Consider the following 20,403-nt stretch of genomic DNA (forward strand, 5'->3'; position numbering starts at 1 on the left):
CCTTCAGCCCCCCCCCACCTCCCCTTTTTCCCCTTCCCCAGCCCTCCCCCCCGGCCCTAACCGCGCCAGCAGCCCGGCGAGCAGCACGACGAGGCCGAGGCCGAGCAGGGCGGCGGGGAGCGGCAGGGGCAGCCCCGGGCCCCCCGCGGCCATGGCGCCCCCTCCCCGCTCCCCCCCCCCCCCCCCCCCGGCCCCGCCGCCCTCCGAGAAGCGCCCGCGGAGCCGCCCTGCGGGGCCGACCGGTCGCGCGCCCGGAGTGACGGCCGGGAGGGGAGGGGCGGGGCGGGGAGAGGAGAGGCGGCGGGGCCGAGCGGTGTGTTACCCGGAGTGAGAAGTGGCAGCGCCCCCCCCCCACCCCCCTCCCCCCTCACGGCGCGGTGCGCGGCGCTGCCGGTACCCCCCGGTTCCTCCCGGTTCCCCTCCTTCCCCCCGTTCCCCCCTGGCTCTCCTCCTTCCCCCCGTGCCCCCACGGTTCCCTCCTTTTCTCCCGGTCTCCCCTTTTCCTCCGGTTCTCCCCGACACCCCCCGGTTCCTCCCGGTCCCCCCCAGTCCCCCCTTTTTCCCCGGTTCCTCCCGGTTCCCCCCGTTTCCCTCCCGATCCCCCGGTTCCCCTCAGTACCCCCTGCTTCCCCCTCTTTCCCCCCAGTACCCCCTGCTTCCCCCTCTTTCCCCCCCCGGTCCCCCTCTTTCCCCCCCGGTCCCCCTCTTTCCCCCCCGGTCCCCCTCTTTCCCCCTCGGTCCCCCCCTTTTCTCCCGGTCCCCCCCTTTCCCCGGTTCCCCCCGGTCCCCCCGCGCTCAGGAAGCGGCACACCGCGGGCACGCAGCTCCTTGCTGGCCCCCGGCCCAGCAACGGGACACGGGGAGAGGAATCGGGGGGCAGAGGAGGGGGCTCGGCACAGCGAGGCCGAGGAGTGGGGGTTATAGGGGTGGGGAGGCCGGGACATCTCCGGCTGGGTTTGGGGTGCTGGGGTATGGTGTGGGTTGGATTTAGGGCGCTGGGATCCAGTTTGAGTCGGATTTGGGGCACTGGGATCCAATCTGAATTGGATTTGGGGCACCGGAATCCGGTTTGAATCTGGTTTGGGGCACCAGGATCTGGTTTGTGTCTGATTTGGGGCACCAGGATCCAATCTGAGTCAGATTTAGGGTGCCAGGATCTAGCTTGCATCCAATCCGGACTCCGGGAGCCGACCTGAGTTGGATTTGTGGCACTGGGTTCTGCGTTGTGTTCGGGGCACTGGGATCAGATTTGAGTTGTATCTGGGGTTCTGTGATCTGATCTGGGGGTTTGTGATCTGCTTGGGGTTGGGTGTGGGGCACTGGGATCTGCTTCAAGTCAGATTCCAGACACAGAGCTCCACTTCGCGTCTGATCTGGGCTCTAGGATCTGCTTCGTGTTGGATCAACTTTGTGTCAACCTCGCTCAGGACACAGGGATCTGTTTTGTCTCGGATCTGGGACACGGGGATCACTCCGGGGCTGGATTTGGGATCTGTTTCGTGTTGGGTTCACAATGCAGGGATCGAGTTTGTATTAAAGCCCAGACGCTGAGCTCCGCTTTGTGTTAAATTCAAAACAACGGCAATTGTTAACTCCGTGCTGCGTTTGGGACGCTGGGGCTCCACTTCCCGGTGCGCGCGGGGCCCGGGGCCCGTCCCCCGAGCCAAACGTGTCAGTCCGTGTCCGTCACAACTCGGCGTGGTACTGCTCCGCTTTGAAAAGCTCGCCGGGCTGCATGAAGATGCCCTCCATGACCTTCCAGGAGTTGTGCTGGCTGGAGGCGGCCATGCCGTGCACCTCCTTCTGCCCGTTGATGGGCCGCCCGTACTGCTCGCCCGTCACCGACAGGAAGACGTCGGTGGAGGCGTGCTGGAAGCGCACCTCGCCGTCCCGCGCCCAGTAGGTCCCGCTGCACACCACCGTCCAGTCGTCCAGGTAGTCGCCCTCGCCGTCCTCCCCGAAGGCGCTCACCTCCTGCGGCGGGCAGCAGCAAAGAGACGGTTACGGGGGGAGGAGGGGGGAAAAAGGGGGGAAAGGCGCTCATTGGGGGGGGCGGGGGGCTCCAGGGGGGGGGGGGGGGGGGGAAATAGGGGTGTTGGAGGGGCAGCACGTGCGGGGGTGGCTCTCCAGGGGTGTCAGGGCTTAGGGAATGCAAGTTTTGGGTGCTGATTTGTTAGAATTTTGTTACCCAGAGCAAAAGGTCGCGTGCCCCAGGGCTTGCGGGGGACGCAGCAAAGCTCGGGTAGCCCAGGGGCTGCAACTCGCTGTGCTGGGGACGGCTCGGTTGGCTGCTGGGTGGGGGGCTGGCATGAAATGGGGGGGCAGAGGGTGGGGTTGGGGCTGAGAATGGGGATGGGGGCATAACGGGGTGAGGGAGAATGGGGCTGGGGGGGACAAGGGGATAACAGGGCTAGGGAAAATGGGGTTGGGGGGGACAAGGGGATAACGGGGCTAGGGAAAATGGGGTTGGGGGGGACAACAGGCTTGGCAGGGGCTGGGGGACAAGGTAGGGCTGGGAAGGACCGGGACAGCACCACCAGGGACCTGATGGGGACCCTACAGGGACCCGGTAAGGACCCAGCGGGGTCCCGGTAAGGATAGGGGCTGGTCCTAGGGAACAAGAGGAGCCCGGCCAGGGGTAAGGGCCACAGTACCTGGTTCCCGGAGAGCGGGGAGGCGAAGCGGTGGCTGTGGAGGTTGCGGCCGGTGCCGAGGTGGGTGAGGCGGATGGCCTGCCCGCACCGCACCGGCTGGCCCCGCTCGCACACGGCCGCCGTGCGGCCCCGCACCCGCCAGTAGCTGTTGCCGTCGTCCGCCGCCGCCACGCCGGTCACCGACTGCTGCCCGCTGCCTACGGAAGAGAAAAAAAATAAACAACCGGATAAATAAAATAAGTAAATAACGGCCCGCAGGGGGCTCGCAACCGGTACCGGGGCCGTTACCGGAGCCGTAGCGCACGTCGTGCGAGTGCAGGCGCACGTTGTGCCGCACGTTGAGCAGCTTCACCACCGAGCCGCACGTAACGGGGCCCGGCCCGCCTCCTCCGTTAACCGCCGCGCCCAGCGCCAGCACCAGCGCCACGATCGGCACCGGGACCGGCAGCAGGCCCCGGCCCGCAGCCGCCGCCGCCGCCACCTCCGGCCCCATCCCCGCCGCCGACCGGAAGCGGAAGTGGCGCCGCTCCGCCCGCCCGGAGGTCGCAACTCGTCTGCTCCGCCCCCCCGCCGCCGCCGCTGCCGCCGCCGCCGCCGCGGCCTCCATTTTCCCTCAGCGCCCCGGGGGAGGCCGCGCCGGGCCCAGCGGTGCCGGTGGGTACCCGTGGGGTGTGAGGAGGCCCCGGGACGGCCCCGGGAGGGTTGTGAGGGGCGGGTGGCGGGGCTCGGCAGGGCCTAGGGGCCGCTTGGAGGCCTCTACCGGGGCTTCGGCCCGGGCTGGGCGGCTGCCGGGGGGGGGGGAAGGCCCGGTGGGTCCGAGGAGGGAGGCCCGGGGAGGGTGAGGGGTGGGCCTGGGGTGGGGGGGAGGCTGCGGGGATCGCGGGCCCGGTTGTGGGGTGAAGGCCGCGGCCGTGGGCTGGGCGCCGGGTTGGGGGCGGGGGGCTCGGGGGGGGGCTCCGAGGGGGGACCCGGTGGTGCCCCCGGTGTGGGGGGCAGGGGCTGGGCCACCCCTCCGTGCTGCTTCTCCTCATCCTCACCCCTGAGTGAAGGCCTCAAGGTTTGGGTGGGGTCGGGGGTGGCACACCCCTGTGCCCCCCCCCCCCCCCGGTACTCCCCCACCCACCCCAGCTGCTGTGGGGTGGGGGCGGTGGGACCCCTCCCCTACCCCCCCTACCCCCCTCCCCGGGTGCCCACCCGCGGGGATGGCCGCCACCAAGGCACCAAGGCCCTGCCCGTCCTCCTTAGGGCAGCCACCCGTCCCGGGGAGGGCACCCTGCCGCCGCCCCCCTCCCCTGTCACCTCAACACCAAAGCCCCCCCCCGAGCTCCGCGGGGCTGAAACGTGGTGGCCGTGAGCTGGGGAGGGCAGCGGCGCCACGCAGCAGGGGAGCGAGGCCCTCGTCCCTATTTCTCCCTCGCCTTGGTCACCGTGTCCTTGCACAGCTGGGGCGCTGTGTTTGGGTTTGTAAACGGCTGGCGAGCCCCCCCCCCCCCCCCAAAAAAAAAATCCTGGGGGGCAGCAGCCTGGGCAGGCCCTGTTTGGAACTCACCATCGATTAAAAAGCAGCACGTGAAAGGTGGGAGTGAACGGCTGGCGGTCGCGGTGGGGAGAGCTGGTTTGGGGGGTTCGCGGTCTTTGTTCTGCTTCTGCTGGTGCTTGTTGTGTTGTTTTTTGTGGATATAACGATACGGAGAAGGAAAGGAGGCGATGGATTTGGAAGCTAAATGATTTAGGCTAGCTGAACCCGACTGGGGGAGGATGCAGAGAGCCCAGGGGCTGCTGAGCGCTCGTGGGGTGCGCGAGAGGCGGTGGCGGGGGGGGGTAACAGAGACACCAAACACCTCAGCGACTGCCTCCACGTCAACTTTCACTGCTCAGGGAAGAGCTGCTAGAGCCTCAGCGCATCCTTCTTTTAAAACACCGCTTCAACACCCCGTCGCGGTCCAAAATGGTTAGTCTGGAGCTATTTAAAACCAGAGAACGGAGCAGAAAACGTCGTCATGCCGATGCATAAACCAGTGGTGAGCCTGGCGCAGAGGGGGGGGGGGGGAAGGCGGAGGAGCGGGTTCCAGGCGAGCCCAGCGCACGGTGCCTCACCCCGGGGGGGCGGGGGGGGGGGGAGCAGATCCCACCCAGGTGCCTGAAGTCACGGGCAGGTCAGAGAAAGCGAGGGGGGGGGGGGCAGATCCATTTTCTGGTTCTCGCAGGAAACGCGGCAGGTCTGATAGAACGAGGCGGAAGCGCTCACGCGGGGCTGTGGGGCCGTGGCGCTCGCTGCCACAGGATGTTCTGCCCCCCCCCCGATAGCATCGGGGGCGGTGGGACCAGCGGGCGGCCGTAGGGCTCGTGAAGCAGGTACGGGACCGCCTGAGCTGCCGGGGCTCTCGGCGACCTGCCCTGCCCCTGTCCTGGCGTTGCCGGGCTGAACGTCGCGGATCTGTTCCTCATTTTGCTCCCCGTTGCACGCCTCCCAGTGAGGAAGGAGGGAGGGACGTCCGTTTTCGGCCCTGCCTTCAAAAGTTGGTAAACCAGCTGTGAAACCTCAACTCTGTGCGTGTTAAGTGGGGCGGGCAGGCCCCGCGGGGGGGCAGCCCTGCAGGAGTCCCTGCCCGCCCCAAGGAGTGGCTCGGGAAGAGCGCAGGGCTGACGAGATGCCGGCCGGGGGGAAAAAACGGCTTTTTTATCTGAAAAAAAAAAAAAAACACCCTGAAATTGGTTCCTTGTAAGACCTCGGAGCGGTGACGTTACCTTTGCCCTTGGTGGGGTTTTTCATAACAAGCCTTTTGTCAGCCTTACTGCACGTACTCTCACCGTGCTAACGTTCATTTCACGAGCATCTCATTGCCAACGTGAACAGACCGGGCTTCCCTGGGCCCTGCGATTTAATCCAGTCGAGTTTTCTGGCCTTCGTGTTGCCACAGAGCTTTCTGAACCTTCTCCAGTTTAGCCATTTCGCCTTTGAAGCGCAGACGTGAGAGCTGGACAAGCGATGGCTTTGGCAGAGGTGCATCCGTGGACCTGCGTGGTCCTGAGTGAGCTGTGAGTCGAGCCGTGAAGTGGCAGAGGTTTAAAAAAATAACCAAATCTGTCCAAATAAAACAGAAAAACAAAGAGAATTAGCGTGGTCACGTAGCTGCTGCCGCCAAGGCCGGGGAGCGGCGGGGATTGTTGCTTCTCTGCAGCACCCCTGCTGTTGTAAAGCGGGCTGCAGCTCCGCCCGGAGCCTCGGGCAGGGAGCTTTTCCTATTTTCTGCCTTTCCACTGATATTTTGGGACTGCTCCAAGGGATGGGGTCCAGCTGGATCTGCTGACCACTACACGCGTCTCACGGCGAGACGCTGCCCGGTTGCTCCGTGAGCACCGCAGCGGGCCCGTGGCCCGGCTGTCACCCTGTGCCTGGAGAGCAGGAGGTGCCTCTGGTTCCCCCTCATCCCCCAGCTGTGGGTGAGGCTTCTGCGGGGCGCTGCTGATCCCGATGCCAGCCCCGCACGCGGCCCTGTCCCCGCCCCGCAGGCGTGATCTCGCCGCGTGTTTGGATTTCCAAATTTAACGAGTTTGAGTTGCCAAACTTCACCGAGAGCCAGCGCTGCGACCTCGCGCTGAGCTGCCAGCGGATATCCGGGCGTGCGGCCGAGGCCTTGCAGGTATTTAAGCACCCGGCTTCCAGCGCACCCCGCTCCTTTGTTCCTTCACCAAAGCGGGGAGGTCCCCACGGTGCCTGCAGCCCCTCGGAATGTTTGGTGCCCAGCCCGCTGTGATCGGGGATCTACGGTCTCTGTACTGACAGCAGAGAGAGCCGTCTGCTCGGTGTCGCCCCGCTTCAGAGGAGCTCGTGGACTCTGGAAGGTTGCCATCGTGCCCTTGAGCTGAGCAAAGTGCAGGCACCCCCGGCGTGGAGCAGAGCTCGGGTAACCGCACGGCCCCGAGCTGCCCCGGGGTGGAGGCAGCGCTCGGCGGGGAGCCTCCACGTCCCCTCCCGCTGCCCTCGCCGTGCTGCCCTTGTCCTTGGTGCGTCCTGGGCGGCGTCATTTCAGACAAATGCCTCTCCCAGGGGGGAAGGGGGATGAAGCGCCATCGGTAGGTGTCTGCCTCGACATCTCCATGGTAATAGCCACCTTGAATTCCAGCCGTGTGCCGAGCGACCCTGTCCGGGGGGGCGAAGCATCCAGCGCCTGTGGGTGGCTGGCTTTAAGGAACCTGCTCGGCTGGCTCCTTAAACGAGATGGGTTTCCCGAGATGGGTTTCCCGAGATGGGTTTCCCGAGATGGGTTTCCCGAGATGGGTTTCCTGAGCCGTCGCCGCTCCTCGTGTCTGGACCGATTTCGCTTGCCGTGAGCTGAAATGGCCAGGAAATGGTGGAACGAGTGATAAGGAAGAAAGGTGGAACCGCGAGGGAGATGCGTTGCCGGTAGAGAGCACGCGGTGTCGTGCTGGAGGGTTTTCTGTCCTGCTGGATGTTTTGGGTGTCGCTCGTGGGCAGAAGGAAGCTTGTTAGGCTGGGAAATGCTGTGGAAGTCGCTCGCTCTGCAGCTACGTGTGTCGTACACCCTGGTGGAGAGAGGAGAACGGGTGAGGAAGCGTGGAACCGACACGATGCTCAGGCACAGGCTGGCAAACAAAGCAGCTCCTGTTCTCTGCGGCACGGAGCTGCACGGCCCGTCGGGGGCCTTCGCTTCAAAATGCAGGGAAACACATTTAACCGGCGCCTGCCTCGCCCTCTGACGCCTCGTTTCGAAGACGGAGGCGTTTGGGGACAGGGATCAGCCTGTACCCGTGCCAGGACAGCGATGCACTGTCTGGGAGCGGGGCGGCAGCCTTGGCCCGCCGCGATTTGGCCCCGTCTGGAGCACGGCCCCGGGGTCCTCGGCCAAGGAACCGGAGCTGCTATCTGCTCCTGTCTGAAAGCTCAGAGGTTTTCCCTTGTCTTTCTTGTGGGTTTCCTTTAACGAGATGGGGCCACCATATCCCTTTGCAGCTATTAATATTTTAAGACAAAACGTTCTCCACGATCAGCCTTTTTCCACCTTCTGTTTTTCAAGTGAGAACGGGGTCCCTGTTTTTCTCGAAGTTGCCGTGTTTGTGCTCCAGCTGTGGGGATCTGTGGGCAGAACAAGAAGCCCTGCACACGAGAAGTGGTGCAGCAAAGCCTCGGTCAGGTCGTCTCGTGTACCTGATTTCCTGCAGCTGTCTTTGCAGAGGGAAAATGGTTATGGCAGCATCTTGACGCGCAGTCGGGTATCGCTCCCCGTCACGTAGGTTGGTTTTTTTTTTTTGTCGTGTTGCATCAGATGCAATTTAACCTGAAGGTTTTGCCTTTAGACCTGACACCTCCTCGGAGCTTTGCTTTGTACCAAAGGCTGCTGCTTCTTCCTGGGCTGGCTTTGTCACCTTCACGGCCACGTGAGGGACTGGTCGGGTTTTTCTTCCAGCTGACTTCAGAAACTTCTGTTGATTTGGCCCCTTAAAAAAAGGACCCAAAGAAAAATGCCTTTGAAAATTACAGCGGGTTTATAACCGTGGCGAGTGACAGGCTCAAGGAGACAGAACTGAAGCAGTGCTAGGGTGGACAAACTCTTTCCTGCCAGCCTTGGTTCATACTGCTTCCAGAAACCCCAGTGGGGAAAAACACCAAACACAAGGTTCTGGGTAAGGAAATGACCCCGTGCTGCAGTCTCTCGTTACCTCCTGGTCTCTCCCCCTCGGCACCCGACGTGGGGTGTCCTGGGCCAGCCGTGGCTCCATCCCCACGGGTGCTGAGCTGGGCAGCACCCTCCGGGCTCTGGGCAGAGCCTCGCTCAGCCGAGGCCACTTTGGGGATCACCCTGGCTTCATTAAGCGCGTGAGGATTAATCACATCACGGTCCTAATTGGTCGGACGGTGCGCCTGACCCAGCGCTGCGTCAGGGACGGCGTAGGGTCGCTTTCCTGGCCGAGCGTGAGGGGATGGATGGGGGTGAAGGGCTTTGGCTACGTGTCCTGATTCAGAGCACGGCTGTGCAGCGAGCGTGGCTGCGACGGTCACGTCCTGCTCGCTGAGACGCAGCCCGACAGGAGCCGACAGCGCGGGGCTGCTGGCTTCGCTTGTCTGATCTCTGGTGACAGGGATGTTCAGGCACAGGGGGGCTCTGGGCAGTTCAGGACCTGGAGAGATAATTTGAACCCCTTTTGCCTAAGCTGACGTGATGGATGTGTCCTCTCTCCCCAGCTCCTGCGCGTGAGACGCTGCAGCCATGTCCGACTTCGTCGAAAGCGAGGCAGAGGAGTCGGAGGAGGAGTACAACCAGGACGGGGAGGTGGTGCCCAGAGTAACCAAGAAATTTGTAGAGGAAGATGAGGACGGTGAGTCTTCCTGTCTGCGCCGAGGAGGCTGAGGTGTCTGCGTGCCTCACGGCTCTGTTTGACGTCTCGTCGCTCTGTGGATGCAGCAGTAACCGAGCAGTAATAGCCTGGCCATCTGTAGGCGATATTCTCAGCTGTTGAAGTGCTTCCCTTCCTCAAAGCGCTTAGGTGGCTTTTATATTTGGCAATGGGAAGTACATTTTTTCACCCCCGTGGGATGCGCAGTCGCGCAGTTTGATGGTAAGCAGTAAAAGCACAGGAATTCTCCCAGTGCGACCCCTCCACCTGTTCAGAGAGAGCGTGAGACAAGAAAAGGGGCTCTGGCGTGAGCACCTGGCCGGGTTCTGTGTCAGTAACAGCGTTCAGTAAAGGCTCCCTGCGCAGAGAGCGTGAAGGAAAATGTTTGTACGGAGCAAGAGCCTTGGAGATAAGCCTTAGACACTTAGGCGGTGGTTATTGTTCTCCACCCTAGATGAGGAAGAGGAGGAGGAAAATCTGGATGATCAAGATGAGCAGGGGAACCTGAAAGGATTCATTAATGATGATGACGATGAGGAGGAGGAAGAGGAGGAAGAAGCCAGTGACTCTGGAGACTCCGAAGACGATGTCGGCCACAAAAAGAGAAAGCGCAGTAAGTTTGGGGTGGTTGTTTGTTAGCAGGCCACGGTGTTAACTCTCGCACTGCCCTGCTGGAAAGCAGAGCTCTCCCTCTGCCCTCGGTGTCTGCGTGGCCTGGGTGAGCTGTACCCGTCCGTCCATTCCCACACCAGTAAAGGGAGAATGTAACTCGTCTCTTCTTTCTTGTTAGCTTTTGATGACCGCCTGGAGGACGACGATTTCGACCTCATCGAAGAGAACTTGGGCGTTAAAGTCAAACGCGTGAGTTGTTTCCACGCTGTTGCTAACGGTGTGGTGCATCCTGGCACAGGGGGTGGGCTCCCGCGTGGAGTGAGCGAGCAGTGCCTCCAGCCTGCTCTGCCTTGAAAAGGAGGAGCTGAGCGCTCGAAGGAAGCACGCTCTCCCTGCCAAGCCAGCTGGGCACTGGCTCCTAGAGTTTGCAAAACGCTTTCTGCTTGTTTGTAGCCTCAGCTGTGCACCTCCCACCTCTGCAACTCAGGTGCAGAAGAGCCCATCTACCAGTAATTTTTTCCTGCGTGGAAAAGTTCCCTGCAGCATTTTGGAGCTGGGGGAAGGGCTCTTTGCCCCTCCGTGCCTGTGCTGGGCTCCATCCTGCTCCCCCTCCTGAGGGAGCAGAGGAAGTGCAGTTCTGGCCTGGCAGAGATGGAGCGTGAGCGTCTGTGCCAGGTGTGCGCGCTAACGAGACTTCTTGCTTGCAGCAAAAATTCAGGCGCGTGCGGAAAATGTCCGATGATGAGGATGATGAAGAGGAAGACTATGGGAAGGAAGAGCATGAGAAGGAAGCCATTGCTGAAGAAATCTTTCAGGATGGCGAAGGCGAGGAGGGAGGGGAAGCTGTTGAAGCTCCCGTTGCTCCACCGGAAGAAGAGGAGGAGGAGGAGGAAGATGAATCTGGTGAGTATGGATGGCCAATTGCACCTGAAGTTTGTCATAGGACTAAAGCACAGCAACCAAGTTAAGACTTCCACTGATCTGCAGTTAACCAAAAGCTGGAGCCCTGTAGTGTGGTCAGGCTCTCGTTGCTCTGATTGGCACTGTCTTTAGAATTAAACGTTTCTGGGTGGCAGATTTAGTTTGTCTGAACTGCTTTGTCCAGAAATGCGCTGCATGCACGGAGGTGTTGAATGTCTGCTCTAAGCTGTCTCCAGTGTGAAAATGCTTCAAACAAAGGACGTGGAGGCACAGTTCAGCACTTAGTAGCACTGTGCATGCCTCCCCTGCTTGTGTTGTTGGGCGTGAGCCCATCGTCACTGCTGGTGCCATACCAAAAGAGTTGCAAAAATTCTTTCTGTCTAGGGTCCAAAGCAGGAAGGCTTTTTTCTGAGTGCATTTCCTGTGCGTTGAGCTGCAGATAGCTACCAGATGGTTGTCCTGTGTTTAAAAGTTTGTTCTAGCTTGTAATTGTGGTTCAGGCTCCTGGAATTTCTGAGGTTAGGGAAGGAGATGCTGTGGGTAGCTGTGCAGAATGACAGCAGGCAGCAGCCGAAGTCTGTGGTGGAGGTGCACAGCTGCACTGGCTGTGTGTGTGTGTGTGCTGACTGCTAAAATGGTTCTCCGTGTCCAGACATCGATGACTTCATTGTGGATGACGATGGACAACCTCTGAAGAAGCCAAAATGGCGCAAGAAGCTCCCTGGATACACTGATGCGTAAGTATTGATTGGAAATTGGCCCGGAGCCTTAAAAACAGCGCTCAGGTTACTTGACTCTTGCAACTGCAACGTGATTCAGCTTGTGGTTGGATACTGCTGGTCTCCTTCCCCAAAGGAATGCGGTGAATTTAAACATGGGGCTTCTGGGCAGACATATAAAAGTCACAGACCTCTTCCTTTCTTCCCTAGGTTTTTATGGGAATACCAAAACCAGTCCCTTAAGAGAAGCATTTACATGTAAAGCTCAAATATCTGTGTACCTCTCCAGTTTTTTAGCTTAGATGCAAAACCAAAGGTTGAACTTAGGTGCTGTGGCCAGAGCGATGTTTTTTGAACTGCGTCATGGGGCTGAAGGATAGTTTTTGCCTTCCAGTGCCTTGCAGGAAGCCCAGGAAATCTTCGGTGTGGACTTCGACTATGATGAGTTTGAGAAGTACAACGAGTATGATGAAGAGATGGAGGAGGAATATGAATACGAGGATGAAGAGGCTGAAGGGGAGACCCGCGTCCGACCCAAAAAGACTGCCAAGAAGCGCGTCAGTCGCCGTAGCATCTTTGAGATGTACGAGCCCAGTGAGCTGGAGAGCAGTCACCTAACAGACCAGGACAACGAGATACGCATGACAGACATGCCTGAGAGGTTCCAGGTGAGGGAAGAGGGAACGGGTGTACAAACTAAAAGCATTTCAGTGCCCACCAAGTTCAGCAGGCCTGGGACGTGCAGGCCAGCTTTCTCACCCGGCCGCTGGCTGGATTTTGCTATTTCTTTTCCCTTTTTGTCTATCCCACCTTAAATGTGCAGGCTGAAGCTCCACATTCAAGCCTAACACTCAAACTGAATTACTCTGGCTGTGTAAACCCAGAGGGGTTTTAGCACTGGTCGTAGTTTCTCTCTGGCCACTGGGTGCCAGTGTTGCACTTCTGGGTGTGGTGCAGGGCGTGTGCTCTGCTGAGCTGCCCTTCATGTTTGGTGTTAGTAATCCTGTGAGCTGTACCTCCACAACAAGAGTGATGCTGCAGTGCCAGAGGCTTGCTAGGGTTTTCTAGCTTACAGCTGTGCCAACCAACACAACTGTTCCTTGCAAGGTGTTTCTGTAACCCACTTAAATAATCGGAGTGACTGCGGTTTATACTCTTGTCCGTTTGGAGTCCTGTTTGTGCTGCTAGGAATCATTCTGTTACCTCACGTTTTTCACTTAATTTTGCCTTGTATTCAAGTTTTCCCTGGACAGTCGGTGTCCTTTGATCTCCCTTTAGCGTATGTTAATACAGTTCTGTGCAGAACCTTGTTACCTGCCTTTGTGAAATGTGAGGTCTGAAGCTGCCAGTTTTTCAAAGGACCCTTTTTTTCCACGCCAGTGCGTACAGCACGAGGGAGTGCTGTGTGTGATGTCTTCTGGCCGTAAGTGGCTCATTCGGATGTGTTCTTGTAGTCGCAAATGTCAGTGATGGTTAGGGCAGGCTCCGCCTGAAAGAGAAGTGGCTGGCCTAAATGCCCAGAGAGGGTTTGGAGCTGTTTTTTGTTGTTATTCTATGACTGCAGCAAGAAAAGTGCTAACAAGGTTGGAGCAGGGACAGACTGGAACAGAGGATGTAACCCCAAGGGACTTGGGAGTCCTGTAGGAAGCACAGATACCTTGAATCCTTCATCACAGAAAGCTACACACCTTCGCAGGCTTTTCCTCAAGTCTTTGACAGACCTGTTGGCTTTTTTACCTACCGTAAAGCTGATGCAGGTTTGCGGTTTGCTCAGATGAAGGTGCTGAAGAGCTGTCCTCAGCATAGCCCTGTGGGCTTGACAGCTACTGAGCCCCCACAGCAATCTTCAGGTCAAAACAGTCATTTCCAGGCTTCCTAAAAACACTGAAGTGAGCCCTGGGTCTGTACACGCCTCTGCTAATCCTGTTGTCTTTTCACAGTTGCGATCCATCCCAGTAAAGAGTGCTGAAGATGACGAGCTGGAGGAAGAAGCTGACTGGATTTACAGGAATGCATTTGCAACCCCCACCATCTCCTTGCAGGTAAAGGACTCCTTGCAGGCCTGGGACTTCTGTCCTAAGATGCTATACGAACTTGAAGGTGCTATAGATTTCTAGCCTGGAGATGTTCCAAGAGTTTGCTTAGAGAAATGTCATGCCCAGTACACTTCTCTATTTTTCTGGTTTTGAGTGCATCACTTAACACACACGTCTTCATTTCCACATTGATAAAACAGGACAAAAAGCAGCCCAGAGATGTTGCAAGAATAATTGTCATAAAAGACTCCAAGATCTCTGAGCCACTGTGTGCTTAGGGGTAAACTAATATTAGCTGAGATCTGCTTTTAACGATGAGTTACATTGGCCAGATGCTGCTTCTGTGTTTTCCTTTAAGCCAGTCATGCTTTTCTGTGGTCTAAAATGGCAGCATGTAGCTAAGCCTGTATTTCCAGCTAACAGAGGGATCACCATTTTCCAGCCTTAGCTTGGACTGCTCTTTTAAGCAACATAATACGATGTTTATCCTTTTAGGAAAGTTCTGACTACCTTGATCGTGGACAGGCCGCCAGCAGCTTCAGCCGCAAGGGGCCCAGCACCATCCAGAAGATTAAAGAAGCCCTGAATTTCATGAGAAATCAACACTTTGAGGTAGCTCATAACTCAGCTTCATTTTCGAGACAAAGCCTGAGTCACTGTCTCCTTATCCAGGCAGGATTAGTCAAGGGGGCTGCTGGAGGTATTTAGGGTAACAACGTAGACGGGTGTGAGGTGCCATACCTGGTTTCCTTGTGCTGTGACAAAACGGTGCTTCTCTGGAAAGTGCAGCTCATCTCGTGTGAGATGGGACAGCAGAGGTTTTACGGCCTGCTTGATGGGGCTGCTACTGCCCTGTTTGCCTGATCCTGGACAAGCTGATAAATGAGGTGGAGGAATTCCAGAGTCTCTTGAACCTTGTTTAGTTCATTCAACCTATAACCTGAGGTGTTGCCTGATATCGCAGCTCTTTGGTGTACGTGATGCGTTCTCTGGTGGAACAGTCTCAAGTTGTGTTGCGACTCAGCACATCTCCCACATTGCTGCCCCTTCAGCTCGTTCTCCCATGTGGAACAGGAGCAATCTCTGGGCTCCTGGCTGCCAGGAGCAGCCCACTCTCCTTTCGCTTGGTGTTGATGAGTCTCGTTTCTGACCTAGGTCCCATTCATCGCCTTCTACAGAAAGGAGTACGTAGAGCCAGAGCTGCACATCAACGACCTCTGGAGAGTCTGGCAGTGGGATGAGAAGGTGAGGGATTTCATTGCTAATTATCCCATCAGTATTTACTTTATCTTTCCACCTAGCTGGAGACCTGTGCTTTTTTTTTTTTACTCATTTTGCATCTCTGCCATCATGTGATGTTTAAGGATTATCTGACAAAAGAGAGTACAAATAGTCCTTTCCCTTCACCAAGATCCTTTTGGGTAGTGACCTTTCCTGCAAGGAGTGCAAGTTCCTTTTCTGCTGTTAGGTAGATCCAAACCTTTATTTATTTGTTTATTTTCTGTTAACACAAACTGTCTCTGAGATGAGATCTGCCATGTGAGTTGCATCTGGGCATGGCTGTGAGAGAAGATGATTATTTTTATACGACAAATATCCTGAGATCCTGGGAGTGCCTCCTTAGGAGCCCCTGTCTGGGAAGGGATGAGATAGATGTGACACAGTTACAGTGCATTTCACTGGAGATTTCTGTTTCCATGCTAGTGGACCCAGCTGAAGATCCGCAAGCAGAACCTGACACGTCTGTTTGAGAAGATGCAAGCCTACCAGTATGAGCAAATATCTGCTGACCCAGACAAGCCTTTGGCTGATGGAATAAGGGCCCTTGATACTACTGACATGGAGAGGTATGGTGCCATGACGTTTTTGTATTCATTCCAAAATGACTTGAAATGCGTACCAACCTATCTGTACAACACTGACCCTCTGGCCATTGCACTACATTGACTTTAGCCTCGCCACAAAGCCAGCAATGAGAAGTATTTAAAATTCCTTCAGAAGATGAGCCCAAGCACTCCTTCTGCCTGACCTGTCCCAGAGCAGGTTCTGTGAGCAGGATGTAACGTGCTGGCTTTGCATGTTGTAGGCTGAAGGATGTGCAGTCCATGGACGAGCTGAAGGACGTGTATAATCACTTCCTGCTGTACTATGGGCGAGACATCCCCAAGATGCAGAATGCTGCAAAGGCTGCTCGAAAGAAGCAAAAGCGTATCCGAGAGGATGGTGAAGAGGAGGAAGGTTTGTCCCCAAACTTGATAAGTCTCCTAATCCCGGGCTGGTTCAAAATCCTGGTTCAAAAGAGTAGTAAGAAAGTTTGTTGAAAAGCCTTTGTGTGTGCACAGACCATCTCTGCAGTTCCCTTCTGTCTCAGGTTAGTCCCAGACATCTCTAAAAATGCTTAAAATCTGCCATACAGGATGCTGTTTTTCCAAGGGACAGAATATCACCCCTCGTGATGGGGTGAAAGTAAAAATCCAACTACCCTGATCTGTGTTTTAGCCTACAACCCAGAGATACTGCTGTTAAAAAATCGTGCAAAACAGAGAAATTGAAGAAAGGCTAGTTTTTTCAGGGTGTTTGTCTAATGCTGAATAATTTTAAGGCTACTGTGACCTTTCAGTTGTCTTCATGGGATTTAGGGGCTGTGTTGCACAGTGTAGATTGTGTCTGTCCCCTTTGCTGACACGCTGCCACTGACAGTATGCCTCTGTAAAGAGGCCTTGCTAACCATATGCTTCCCATAGGTGAAGGAGAGGATGCTGAAGATGATGAGCAGAAAGGGCCTGAGCTGAAGCAGGCTTCCCGTCGGGATATGTACACCATCTGCCAAACAGCTGGGCTGGGTAAGGGCTCTGCTCTGTCATGCTGAGCTTGGAGTGTGTTGTGGCCTAGCCTGCATGTTCTTCTGGGCTGTGTGGCTTACCTGGAGGAGGAGGACTAGTAATTTTGCTCAGTATAATCTACAGTACCCTTCTCATTTTTTTTTTTTGTGATTTTTTTTATTTCCCCCTCCAGACAGCCTGGCTAAAAAGTTTGGTCTGACACCCGAGCAGTTCGGAGAGAATCTCCGAGACAGTTACCAGCGTCACGAGACAGAGCAGTTCCCTGCAGAGCCCCTGGAGCTGGCCAAGGACTACGTGTGTAGGTCAGTGTGTGGGGATCCTCGCTGAGGGCCTGCGGATGAGGCAGGAGACAGGATCTTGACACGTTCTCAAGTCTCAATGCTTAACGTTGCCTTTTTTCCTTTTAGCCAATTCCCCAGTCCAGAAGCTGTGCTGGAAGGAGCCCGGTACATGGTGGCCTTGCAGATAGCCAGAGAGCCTTTGGTCAGGCAAGTCCTGAGACAGACTTTCCAAGAGAGAGCTAAAATCAACATTTCGCCAACCAAAAAGGGGAAGAAGGTAAGGAAGGAAGCTGTGACTCTGTGGGTCAATTCAGGGAAGGATCTAAATAATACACAAATGTTTGTTTTGCATCTGGAAACTTCTCCCATGTCAGTGGCAACTCTGAATAGATCTTAAAGCAGTGTGTGAGCAGGGCTGTTGGAGAGGCCAGCTCAGCAGCATGCTGCATTTTTAGTTTCAGTGTTTCATCAGACCTGATTCTCGCTGTTGAGATGTTGCCTTCAGCTGTTGGAACAGTCTGTTTCTCGAGCTGGGAACAAATTCCACTGTTTCTTGCTGGGGATGGAAACATAAACTGGCAGAGATAGGGGTGACGGGGTATTTAATAAAAAACAGCGTACAGTAGGATCATTCCTTGTGAGTGTCTGCATGTTTAAAGACTCTCTCCTCTCTCCCAGGATATTGATGAAGCCCACTATGCCTATTCCTTTAAATACTTGAAGAACAAGCCTGTGAAGGAGCTGCGAGATGACCAGTTCCTGAAAATGAGCCTGGCAGAGGATGAGGCGCTGCTGACTATAGACATCAGCATTGACATGAAAGGAGTGGAGGGGTGAGTCCTCGCTGGTTGTGCCTTGGCAGAGCTCATTCGTCCAGTGCTGCTGTGCTGTTAGAACTCCTCTGTAACCCAAACTGCTCCTGGAGGTCGTGGTCTGGAGGTTTCCCGTGCCTTAATGATAAGCAGCCTCGGGGGGGGTCACTTTTATCATCATCTTACTGAAAACTTTAGAAGACATCATCTGGCTGCTACTGCCATGTCCCTGTGGAGCAATCCGGCAGTGGTGGCATCAATGCAGGTGTTTGGAGCCTGTCTATATCTCCCCCTCTCACTTTTTTTGCAGTTACGGTAGTGACCAGACATACTTTGAGGAAATCAAACAGTTCTATTACCGGGATGAGTTCAGCCACCAGGTGCAGGAGTGGAATCGGCAGCGTACTATGGCCATTGAGCGGTCCCTCAACCAGTTCCTCTACGTGCAGATGGCTAAAGAGTTGAAGAACAAGCTGTTGGTGGAGGCCAAGGAGTATGTCCTCAAGGTGAGGTGGGGGACAGATGAGTTTGAGTCAGAGCTGGGGTTACAAACGCTGAAAGTCCTGAAGTATGCTGAGGATGGCTGCTCACAGGCCATACACAGGCACTTGTGAAGGAGGAGGGGACAGCGAGAGGTCTGAGTCAGGTTCTAAAGATAGAGTAAAGCAGATGTTTCAGTGGGAGGAAAAATGGGCTTTGTGTTTCTGGAGACATGGTCCTAATCCTGTCAGACTCTACTGTCCTGCTGCCCTGAGCAATCCCTGACCTTCCCTCTGGAGAAGGGCTGTGCCAGAGGACCTGCAGTGGGTTTTCTCACTCGTGTCTCTCTGTTCTACTAGGCTTGCAGCCGCAAGCTGTACAACTGGCTAAAAGTAGCTTCGTACCGTCCTGATCAGCAAGTGGAGGAAGATGATGATTTCATGGACGAAAACCAAGGGAAGGGGATTCGGGTGCTAGGCATTGCCTTTTCCTCAGCCAGGTAGGAGGAGAGGAATTGGCTCTGGATCTGTGTTCAGCTTTAGCAATGCTCTGTGTCTGAGTGATCTCTGTTTTGCAGGGACCACCCCGTGTTCTGTGCCCTTGTTAATGGAGAGGGTGAGGTTACAGACTTCCTCCGATTGCCGCATTTCACAAAGAGAAGGAACGCCTGGCGTGAGGAAGAGAGAGAAAAGAAGGTGAGCCTTGGCACAGCTCATGACTTGAGACTAATGCCCGCAGGTTGCTTTTGGTACTGGGTGATGCGCTGTGGGCTGGTGAGGAATGGACAGTCTGAAGACAGCACAGGCTTTGTCACTCCTGCATGCAAGAATTCTGCCTTTTTTTTCCACCCTGTAATTATTCTGCTGGAGAGGCTTTTTTAGATTCCAGTTTGCTTCAGCTGCTCCTCCTACAGGGAGTGACGGGACCTTGCCATTCTTGAGTTCCTTTGGTTGGGGTTTTTTGAGCTTCTGTGGTTACACAGCTACAGCAATTTTCTCCCGTTTCCCTGATCATGCTGTAATAGTGAAATGCTGCAGGACCTACTGGAGTCTAGATCCGTGTCGTGGTGGCAGATCAAGGTAGCAGTGAGGGAGGATTTTCCCTGAGAAATAGGAACCCAAGACTAGTAGCTAATTCAGTGCAGAAACTCTCTAGCTTTTCTACTCTGACCTGTCTCACCTTTTTCTTTCCAGGCACAGGATATTGAAACCTTGAAAAAATTTCTTTTGAACAAGAAGCCTCACGTGGTGACAATCGCAGGCGAGAACAGGTCAGAGCAAGTGTCCTTGTGTTCCTTCCACTTCCAGGTCTCCTTGCAGTCCTTTCCTTGTTTCATTCTCCACATTTCATTGTACAGTTAACAGGAGGAAGAACGGGCTGCCCCCAAAACAGTTTTTGATTATGTAGCAAAGTGTGGTCTTGGATTCTCCTCTCAATACCCTTGGCCATCTCTCCCTAGGGATGCTCAGATGCTGATGGAGGATGTAAAGAGAATTGTTCACGAGCTGGATCAGGGGCAGCAGCTGTCCTCTATAGGAGTGGAGCTGGTGGACAATGAACTGGCCATCCTCTACATGAACAGCAAGAAGTCTGAGGTGAGCCTTCTGTTATTCTAGACACCCCTTAGTCTTACTCAGGCTGTCTTGGCCTGTGTTTATTGTGCTGACCCAGCTTTGTGTCATCCACTGCCTCATGCAATCCAAGGGTCAAGGCAAAGCATCTTGTTTAGGTTGCCCTGAAGAAGTTGGCACCAGCAGATGTACAAAGTAGATGTTGGTGCATTCTGAAATTGATTTTGTTCAGCTGAGTGGATGGGCTTGTTTGATTCCTAGTGACAGCATCATTCCTGTAGGTCTTTGATCTCGGTTCTCTTTGCCTGAGCACCGAATGCTTCCTGTGTTCCAGTTCTTGTCTGATGTCTCTGCATGTTGTGCTACAAAATGTGATTCTCTGGCCTCTTGCAGAATGAGTTCCGGGATTACCCACCTTTGCTGCGTCAAGCAGTCTCCCTTGCTCGTCGCATTCAGGATCCTCTCATAGAGTTCGCCCAGGTCTGCAGCTCTGATGAGGATATTCTCTGTCTGAAACTCCACCCTCTGCAGGTAAGGTTTCCTTGTAGGATCCTTGGGCAGGGGGGATCCATCTGTGGGAGGGGAAAAAAAAAAAAAAAAAAGTGACCTGAGACTGTTTTCTGTCAAGGAAAAGTATCCCAAGTTGAACTGGTGCAAGTTCTGCCTGTTCTGTGCCACGTTCAGGCTACACAGCACCTTTTTTTCTGCCTTCTTTAGCTCATCTGCCTCCTGCCTTTAGGCTGTTCCCAGGGGTAACTCTGAGGTGCAGTACAGCACCTGAGAGCTGGTCTACTGCGTTTGGCCCCGCTTGCTTATGGCAAAGCATTGCACACATCCCCTTGCGAGGCTAATGCCTCTCCCTTCTGTCAGGAGCACGTGGTGAAGGAGGAACTGCTGAATGCCCTCTACTGCGAATTCATAAACCGTGTGAACGAGGTGGGAGTGGATGTCAATCGGGCAATTGCTCACCCTCACAGCCAGGCTTTGCTGCAGTATGTGTGTGGCCTGGGACCACGCAAAGGCACTCATCTGCTGAAGGTAAGGAGGCTTCTGTCACTGCCTACAAAATGCATCCCGAACAGTGTGCGAGTTGGCCTGATGGCAGTGCTGCGACGAG

At 55.7% G+C, this 20,403-nt stretch overlaps 2 protein-coding genes across 2 annotated transcripts in view; one reads left to right on the forward strand and one right to left on the reverse strand.

Moving 5' to 3' along the window:
- Window positions 1–1,547: 1,547 nt before the first annotated feature.
- Window positions 1,548–3,276, reverse strand: SDF2 (stromal cell derived factor 2). Its single transcript, XM_035342831.1, has 3 exons — window positions 2,943–3,276; window positions 2,655–2,851; window positions 1,548–1,974 (listed from the first exon to the last, which is right to left on the reverse strand). Exons 1-3 carry the CDS (start codon window positions 3,259–3,261, stop codon window positions 1,687–1,689), a joined length of 804 nt encoding a protein of 267 aa, XP_035198722.1. The 5' UTR covers window positions 3,262–3,276; the 3' UTR covers window positions 1,548–1,686.
- The window catches only part of SUPT6H (SPT6 homolog, histone chaperone and transcription elongation factor), a 28,366-nt gene continuing 11,123 nt past the window's right edge, over window positions 3,161–20,403 (forward strand). The window contains exons 1-23 of the mRNA XM_035342824.1: window positions 3,161–3,308; window positions 8,860–8,993; window positions 9,466–9,624; window positions 9,802–9,872; window positions 10,331–10,526; window positions 11,197–11,281; window positions 11,658–11,931; window positions 13,204–13,305; window positions 13,795–13,911; window positions 14,455–14,544; window positions 15,004–15,146; window positions 15,386–15,537; window positions 16,044–16,142; window positions 16,315–16,444; window positions 16,550–16,700; window positions 17,102–17,256; window positions 17,546–17,741; window positions 18,075–18,214; window positions 18,293–18,410; window positions 18,909–18,985; window positions 19,175–19,310; window positions 19,680–19,817; window positions 20,157–20,324. Coding sequence (XP_035198715.1) covers window positions 8,885–8,993; window positions 9,466–9,624; window positions 9,802–9,872; window positions 10,331–10,526; window positions 11,197–11,281; window positions 11,658–11,931; window positions 13,204–13,305; window positions 13,795–13,911; window positions 14,455–14,544; window positions 15,004–15,146; window positions 15,386–15,537; window positions 16,044–16,142; window positions 16,315–16,444; window positions 16,550–16,700; window positions 17,102–17,256; window positions 17,546–17,741; window positions 18,075–18,214; window positions 18,293–18,410; window positions 18,909–18,985; window positions 19,175–19,310; window positions 19,680–19,817; window positions 20,157–20,324 — 3,006 coding nt within the window. The 5' untranslated portion in view covers window positions 3,161–3,308; window positions 8,860–8,884. The remainder of the gene's footprint in view (window positions 3,309–8,859; window positions 8,994–9,465; window positions 9,625–9,801; window positions 9,873–10,330; window positions 10,527–11,196; window positions 11,282–11,657; window positions 11,932–13,203; window positions 13,306–13,794; window positions 13,912–14,454; window positions 14,545–15,003; window positions 15,147–15,385; window positions 15,538–16,043; window positions 16,143–16,314; window positions 16,445–16,549; window positions 16,701–17,101; window positions 17,257–17,545; window positions 17,742–18,074; window positions 18,215–18,292; window positions 18,411–18,908; window positions 18,986–19,174; window positions 19,311–19,679; window positions 19,818–20,156; window positions 20,325–20,403) is intronic.

The sequence above is a fragment of the Oxyura jamaicensis genome, chromosome 19 (genome assembly GCF_011077185.1).
Source record: "Oxyura jamaicensis isolate SHBP4307 breed ruddy duck chromosome 19, BPBGC_Ojam_1.0, whole genome shotgun sequence".
Lineage (NCBI taxonomy): Eukaryota > Metazoa > Chordata > Aves > Anseriformes > Anatidae > Oxyura > Oxyura jamaicensis.

Bases quoted from the DNA above. Each gene is read 5' to 3' on its own strand.
- SDF2 (XM_035342831.1), bottom strand. From the start codon at position 3,261: ATGGAGGCCGCGGCGGCGGCGGCGGCAGCGGCGGCGGCGGGGGGGCGG. The intron at 2,852-2,942 runs GTAACGGCCCCG...TCTCTTCCGTAG, and splicing joins CGACGTGCGCTACGGCTCCG to GCAGCGGGCAGCAGTCGGTG. The intron at 1,975-2,654 runs GTACTGTGGCCC...TGCCCGCCGCAG, and splicing joins CCCCGCTCTCCGGGAACCAG to GAGGTGAGCGCCTTCGGGGA.